Source organism: Rhinolophus hipposideros, assembly GCF_964194185.1.
Source record: "Rhinolophus hipposideros genome assembly, chromosome: 23".
NCBI lineage: Eukaryota > Metazoa > Chordata > Mammalia > Chiroptera > Rhinolophidae > Rhinolophus > Rhinolophus hipposideros.
Window position 1 is genome coordinate 19,020,280 of NC_138069.1, and position 7,471 is coordinate 19,027,750.

General features: G+C 40.6%; 1 protein-coding gene across 2 annotated transcripts in view; it reads left to right on the forward strand.

Moving 5' to 3' along the window:
• Positions 1 to 7,134, forward strand: part of KCTD16 (potassium channel tetramerization domain containing 16) — a 224,389-nt gene extending 217,255 nt beyond the window's left edge. For both annotated transcript variants that reach the window (XM_081036000.1, XM_081036001.1), the window contains exon 3: positions 134 to 7,134. In XM_081036000.1, the coding sequence (XP_080892126.1) occupies positions 134 to 588 (455 nt within the window). In that variant the 3' untranslated portion in view covers positions 589 to 7,134. The remainder of the gene's footprint in view (positions 1 to 133) is intronic.
• Positions 7,135 to 7,471: the final 337 nt, after the last annotated feature.

Here is a 7,471-nt window from a genome sequence, read left to right on the forward strand (position 1 = left end):
TGAGTGCTGCTGTAGCAGCCCATCCTGAGTGCGACACCACTGCTTCTAACGCCATGCTTATGGATGCTTGTGTGCGTGTGTTCAGCAGCTGCGCCGGCTGGCATTAATCTCTGGGTCCTGTGCTTCCTTGCAGGTGAGCCTTCTAGGTGGTCGTCCTCGCACTGCGATTGCTGCTGCAAGAACGGCAAGGGTGACAAAGAAGGGGAGAGCGGCACGTCTTGCAACGACCTCTCCACCTCCAGCTGCGACAGCCAGTCCGAGGCCAGCTCTCCCCAGGAGACGGTCATCTGCGGGCCTGTGACACGCCAGACCAACATCCAAACTCTGGACCGTCCCATCAAGAAGGGCCCCGTACAGCAGATCCAACAGTCCGAGATGCGGCGGAAAAGCGATCTGCTCCGGACTCTAACTTCGGGCTCCAGGGAGTCGAACATGAGCAGCAAAAAAAAAGCCGTGAAGGAAAAGCTCTCCATTGAGGAAGAGCTGGAAAAATGCATCCAGGATTTCCTCAAGATCAAAATTCCAGATCGGTTCCCTGAGAGAAAACATCCTTGGCAATCTGAATTGTTACGGAAGTATCATCTATAGGGGAGGGCTGGGGGGTGGGAGAGGAAACAAACTGTGGGAGCATTTTGAATGCAATCTCCTAAAAGAAATTCCTATTTGAAAAGAAAAACAACAACTAACAATACACCTTTGTTAGAACACAACGCCCATTGACACACTACTGCCTATTTACCTAATTCACCTTAACACAGAAATCCACAGGGTAGATTTCTTTCTGGATGTGGAAGCATAAGAAAATCTTTTTTTGTTTTGTTTTGTTATTTGTTTGTTTGTTTGTTTGTTTATCTTGATCCCATATGCTGAGTATCATACATATAATGAGAGCCAGCTATGTAAGAGTACTTTGAGAGGCATTGGGAGTCCTTTATCCCAAACTGGGTTTTCTCTCATCTTCTACCTCCCTCATTTGAAGGAGAACATGGTAGAAAGAGATCTGGCCTAATGGCTTTATGTTGGATTTCTGAATTTTCCTTTTCCCTTGGTTTCTGGGGTCAGTGGGGGAATGGCAGATTTCTATGACTTTGCACTCAAATCGATTCTGTGCCGGTTAATATGGACTCTGTATGCATGAGGATCTGTGCAGCACAGACACAGCCAAGTCTGTAGATACACACAGTGCACATGACCCCAGGGCTGGGCCTCCGATGGGGTATGCCCTTGCCCCCAGCAGCACTCGCTCAAAGCACTTCAACAGATGAGCCTCTGCTCTTTTCTTAAAACCCTTTTGGGAAGATTTCCCAGCCTCTCTCTTGGCAACACTTTCTAACGTCAAATAACGCTCATCATCGACAAATCCTCTTCCTTATTTCGCTCTTTCTCTGTACTCAGAGAGGGTGAGAAGAGCTGGTCAAACATCTTGGTGTTAAACAAACATTCCTATCCACAGAAATCACTACCAAATGGCCCCCCCCACGCAGCCGTCTCTACCCCTCATTGAACATTCTTTCTCTCGCTGTTTTCTGAGTTCTTACTGCCCATGTTTTACTGGTGTGGCCACACAATCCACATTAAGTTCTCTGCGTTCCCACATGGGGACGGAGGTAAGAACACCACACAGTTCACACTTGAATCAGGGTCCAGCCTTTTCTTTGTTTATGAGGTAATTCTGCTCTACACACCTCCTCATAATTTCTCATAACTTTTTTTAACCCACAGTGCTGCGTCGTTACTTTCTTGTAGCCGATTGTGTTTGCCTTTGGGATTCTGGGATTTGGCTGTGTCCATACTAGGATTGGCTTTCATTTCTCTCATGTCTGTGAACAACCCAAGTAGATAACTGGACCTCCAAAGTTAAGGTTTGGACGTTCTAAACTATCTTTCTTGATAACATCCTTGACCTGTATAGACACAGCCAAAAATAAACTGTTAATAGCCATCCAGCCATGTGACTCTGTATTCTATTAATGTACTAATAGCTCTTTTGTAGACTTGTGGTAAATGAAGACTAAGAGACCAGGTTTTATGTTTTGCATTCCTCATGCATTTCAATGGGAACTGAAAATTAATTTATCAATCAATCACTGTGTGCCAAGCACTCCTAATTTCTTTTTTATTGTGCGTGTGTGTGTGTGTGTGCGTGTGTGTGTGTGTGTGTGTGTGTGTGTGCATATGTGTCACAGGTAATAAAGGCAACTGGATGATGTCTGTAGGAAGGGGAAAATATGACCAATTGCTTCTTTTTGAAATCTTTCATTGGTCCACATTTATTATATAAGAGTTTCAGTCTTGATTCCTGTTATCAGTGCCCGTTAGTATATGGATATCTTTCTGAACTTTTGTAATTCTTGCCTTTAAACCTGTTTTCTTGTGACGATTTGTATAGAGTTTAAAGTTTTACGTAAGTGAAAATGGAAGTTTACTTGGGGAGTTCAGTTGTCCAGAGAATTCTAATTTATGAATTTCAATGGTGTTCTTTTATGTATCAATGTATTAGTAGACATTTGATCTTAATTGCAACATAGCTTTGTATAGCCTTCCAATCTGTCTTCATTCTTTTCAGTGTGTTTGAACACCATATCAAAATACCATTCTTCTACCAAAATAATAGAAGATCCTGCAAAAAAAAAAAATCACATAAAATATTCTTAAACTCACTTTGCTCAAATGATTCTTGTAACCCTACTGGAAGTGTTTTCAAAGAGATGGTGCCTAAATAAAATGGCCAAAGTCCCAACTACCTTAAATTTCAGACCCGCCTTTAATGGAATCAAGATAGATACACACTTATAGGAATTAGAGAACGAGTATGCTGGCAGTCAACCCACTACTTCAACTATATTCTTTAAATAGGAAATTAAACACTTCAAAGAGAAGGTTCATGGCATTATTTCTCTGTCCCTTGACCTGTCATAAATTTTATTTTCTGCATCGGCATTCTTTATCCCCCAGTCAACGAAGCTAGTGGTAGGAAATCTGTTTAAAACAACATTTTTTCATCTGGGCCAACTCTAGGCTGATAGCCAGCCAAAATAATCCAGAGAGCTCAGACAATTAATACAGTGTTTATTTGCTTGGCTGTTGGTATAGAGATGAATACAGACCTCATCAGTAAAAAACTCTGAGGAGGCACTGAATAAATGGAAATCTTCAGTCCTAGTTTGAGTGGAATTATCAAGTGACATCTCTGCGGCCTGCAACATTGGAAATGAGTTCTGGGTAAGTGAGTTGTACGATTGAATACTCTCGAGGTCCTGGTACTCAGTTTGACTCAGGTCTATTTCCCTGGACTTCAAATTGTTTTAAGAACTTTTAGTTCAATTCTGGGCAGTACAATATGTGTGGCTCGCCTCTTGAATATTAGTTATGACATGGGCCATAAGTTGCTGATATAAAGAACTAAGAGCATCCAATGGGTCTATTGATGAATAGTATGAATGCAGAATCGTATGGGTAGATTCCCTACATGTATGGTTGCCTCCCGGGAAATCCTGTGTGCTAAAATGCAGGGAGCTTGGGGAGGTCATTACTTCCAGGTATGTGGCTCTCCTGAAGTCAGAAACATTATTTATAAAGTTCTCCTACCCACTATCAAAAAAGAAGTAATCTGCGCTCATCAGGAAAACGGGAAACCAGGAAAACAAACCTGTTAGGTCGTTGTGGTAGTGTGCCTTCCCTCCCCTGGCTAAGAAAAACATTGCACTGAGGTGTGGCCATAAAATAATACAGTGAAGTGGCTTCCCAAATATGCAGTGATGTTATCCTTTGTAATTGTAGGCACAGTTATCTTACTGGAAACGCACGTGTGGTGAATTAAAATAAAAGGGGAACAATGCACAAATCTTAAGTGTTCCCTTCGCTCTTTATTCCTCTATAGCTATATTTACCCCCAACCAAGGGATTTGGGGGGACAGATTTATTAAAGGGGAGTCAACATGGAGTTTTTCACTTTTCAGTTGGCCTTGTTTCACTTGGAGATGTCTTTATCCGTAGGCACAGATGTGTGGTGTTCATTCTAGGTCCTCTTAGTTGCTACTGCTTGCACTTCTGGATGATTCTTGCTTTTCTGGTTTTTAGATTCCTCTGTTTATCCTTTTTCTGTATTGAGTAAAACATGCTCTAGTGAGAAAATTAAAAGCATATATGGTGTTTTGCAAAATTACTTGATGTGATCTCCTATAATGGAAGCCAAACTTTGATTCTCATACATTTTCCTTTGCCCCCACGTCAACCTTCCAACTCTGTAGTTATCATAGTGGATTAACCCAGAGCGCTTACATACTAGTATTTCTGCCATGTCCTGGAAGATAATATGCCACGGAATTTGACTAACCTTGGTCTTCTAGGTACCTTTACTAGAATTAATAAGACACTTTCTGTGAACTTTCAGGAAGAATTCTCTGCCACCTCCACCTGACATCGCAGTTTTCAAAGGCAAAAAAAAATGAAGGCAGTTATTGTTTCCCCCTCCCCCTGTGACTCTGTCTGTGGCAGATAAATGTTTTTGCCAATTTGCATGCTGGGTTATAGGTTTAGCATGGACCATTTCTCTTTTTAATGTCTTGATATATTGGTGTCTTGCAATCTTGATGGCCCACTGTTCCAATTTATTTATTTTCTTTTATATTGTCAAAATAACACACTAGAGAAAGAATCGGAGTGACTGTTCTGTGTTCTAAGTTAAAATGGAGTTAGCTGTCATTTGTACAGGACTGTACAATGATTAATATCTGCAGAGAAATTAGACCAAATGAAACCTGCTGGAATGAGTTTGATTTATATTGCTTTCATCACTCTGGTTTTTAGATGAAATGGTTATTGCTCTCTACCCCTGCTAAAAGAAGAGTCTTAAACTTTAATAATCACAGCACTGTGATGCCATCACAGAGCTTATTTGTTTTAAATGTCTGTTTTCCTCATCTTGCCATATATACTAGAATGGAGATTCTTTTTCCAGTGATCTCCATTACAAACTTTTTAGCAGTGTTTTTCAATACTCAGCATGCACAAAAATCATTTGTAGCACTTGTAAAACTGCAGATTCCTTCACCCTATCCCAACAGCATTTGATTCAGAAACTTCAAGTAGGGCCAAGTAATCTTCACTTGGGGTAGCACCCTTAATGATGGGATGGTCCGTGGACCTCGCTTTGAGAATCTCTGCTGTTTACGGACAATGTAACATTCTCTCACTTCCTCTCATTTTCTGTCCACTACAAATAAGTCAAAACATGCATTATTCATTATCTTAAGAGAATAGGCCCAAAGAAGACCATCCCAGGACTAAGGGAGAATAGATTCCCATGATTCCTTTGTCTTTTATCTGTCTGTCAACCATGACCTCTTTTCCATTTTGTATGTGCTTGTGCCTTTTATTTATTTTTTATCAAACCGAAAGCCTGCATTAATATAGTTTTATCCCTGGGTAGATGGGAGCACATCTCTGAGTGAGATGCCTCCTAATGATGCACAACAGAATAAAAATAATGACCTTGCCCAAGGAGAATTGTTCCTCTCCAGGCCCTTATGCAGCTGGAGTTAGAGGAACTTGTGATCTATAATTTAATGACGTGTAAGCCCCAAAGGTGGATTCATTAACTGCATATACAAACATCACCAAAATGAATGTGGAATGGTCATCATGAATTTAGTCATATTTCACCAGCAAAATCCTGAGTCATTGAACTGCTAAGTTTGTTCAATTTGACTCAAGCAGGAGGACCATGAAGCTCTCAGAGAGTCAAAGATCCTAAACCCCAACATTAACTAAAAACTTCAAGCAAAACCCATGAGGGAGAATAAAAACAAAAGAAAGAGATAAGCAGTAAGTCCAAAATAGTGGTCATATTTCATGTGGAATGGCACAAAATTCTGTATTTTTCTAGCCACTCTGATCATGGGAGATGGCTGTACTATGATTATTCGGATAGAAAACTTTTGGAGGCTTTCCTCGACCCAGCTGGTCCTGTCCGTGTAACAGAATCTTTGGAGAGGTACCAATTTCCCACACTCTATAAGAAATAGAGAACGAATGGCTTAAATTAATACTTATCGTGATCATCAATGAATGTTTAAGTAAGACTGCTGCCAAAAGGAAGTGCAAAATGGTTCATGAAACAAATGAACTTGAGCCGCTAATTAAGATTATTTGGCCAAGATTTTTTTGGAATGTTACATTTGATTCTGCTCACCTTTCCTCTTCTACTTTCCAAGTGGAATCCCTTTACTGCCCTAGCTTCCTAACCTTTAAAAAATGTTCCTCTTGTTTGTGAACAAATTGTGTTGTTTATTGGGTAAAGAAATTTTAGCTCCTTAACTGGCATCCTTGCTTTATTTATTTTGACAAGACTAAAGAAAAATATGCCCTGGCCCACCAACTATCAAGGGGCTTGTCCTGGGGCACGGAGTGGTGATTTTCCTGTTCATCAGTCTCCTAAAAGCACTTATATGCCATGTGGAAGATTTAGCAAGTTTCTTTTCCCCAGCAACTTCCTCCATCTTGTCAGTTTATTCTTAGAATTGACCTTTAGCTAATTTACCTGCATTTGCACAATAAAAATCAACATTACTTCAGACTCTCTCCCTGCTGATGTGGGCTCCATCCATCACAAGTGGAAACAGGATTGATGCACAGCCAGGTAGTAGAGAAGGGTTGCTTTCTAATTACATCTGTGTGTGTGTGTGTGTGTGTGTGTCTGTGTGTGTGTGTACATATACACATGAAAGTTTTAGATTGGTGTTGAGTGGCTAATGTCAGCGTAATGCTATCTGAGTGCCTGGAAAAAGTCTAAACTTTGCTTAGAAAGTTTGTTTTTAATTAAAGTTTATTGGGGTGACAATTGTTAGTAAAGTTACATAGGTTTCAGGTGTAGAATTCTGTAATACACCATCTGTATATCACATCGTGTGTTCACCACCCTGCTTACAAACTTTAATAACTTTTAATTCAGCACAATAGTTTGTCTGTACTGAGGCTGTCAGTCCTTGAAAATGTTGGGTAAAGCTAGTCTCCTGATGCAAAATTCAAACATCACAGATTTCGGGGTAAAAATCAAACTCATTTTCATTCATATAGTCACTAGTGGTATCTTACTTAAAGAGAAAGAAAGAGAGAGAGAGAGAGAGAGAGAGAGAGAGAGAGAGGAAAAAAGAAAAAAGAATGCCTTGAAATCTAAAATATACACAGGATTCACAATGATTGTTAGCAGTTTTCTCAGTTGCAGCCAGTGGTCAATGGTTTATCCTGGTGCATGAGAGAAGCAATTTCAGGAGACGCTCTTCTTTGACTTGCATGGGTTATCTGCACTGAAGGCAGGGACAGCTCCTCCAAGTGTGTCTGTCCCCAGGGCAATGCCTCGGGACATGTTTGATTGTCGTGACTTGAGAGATACTACTAGCATCCAATGGAAAAGACTAGGGCGGCTGCTAAACACCCCACAACACACAGGACAGCCCCCCACAAAGAATTA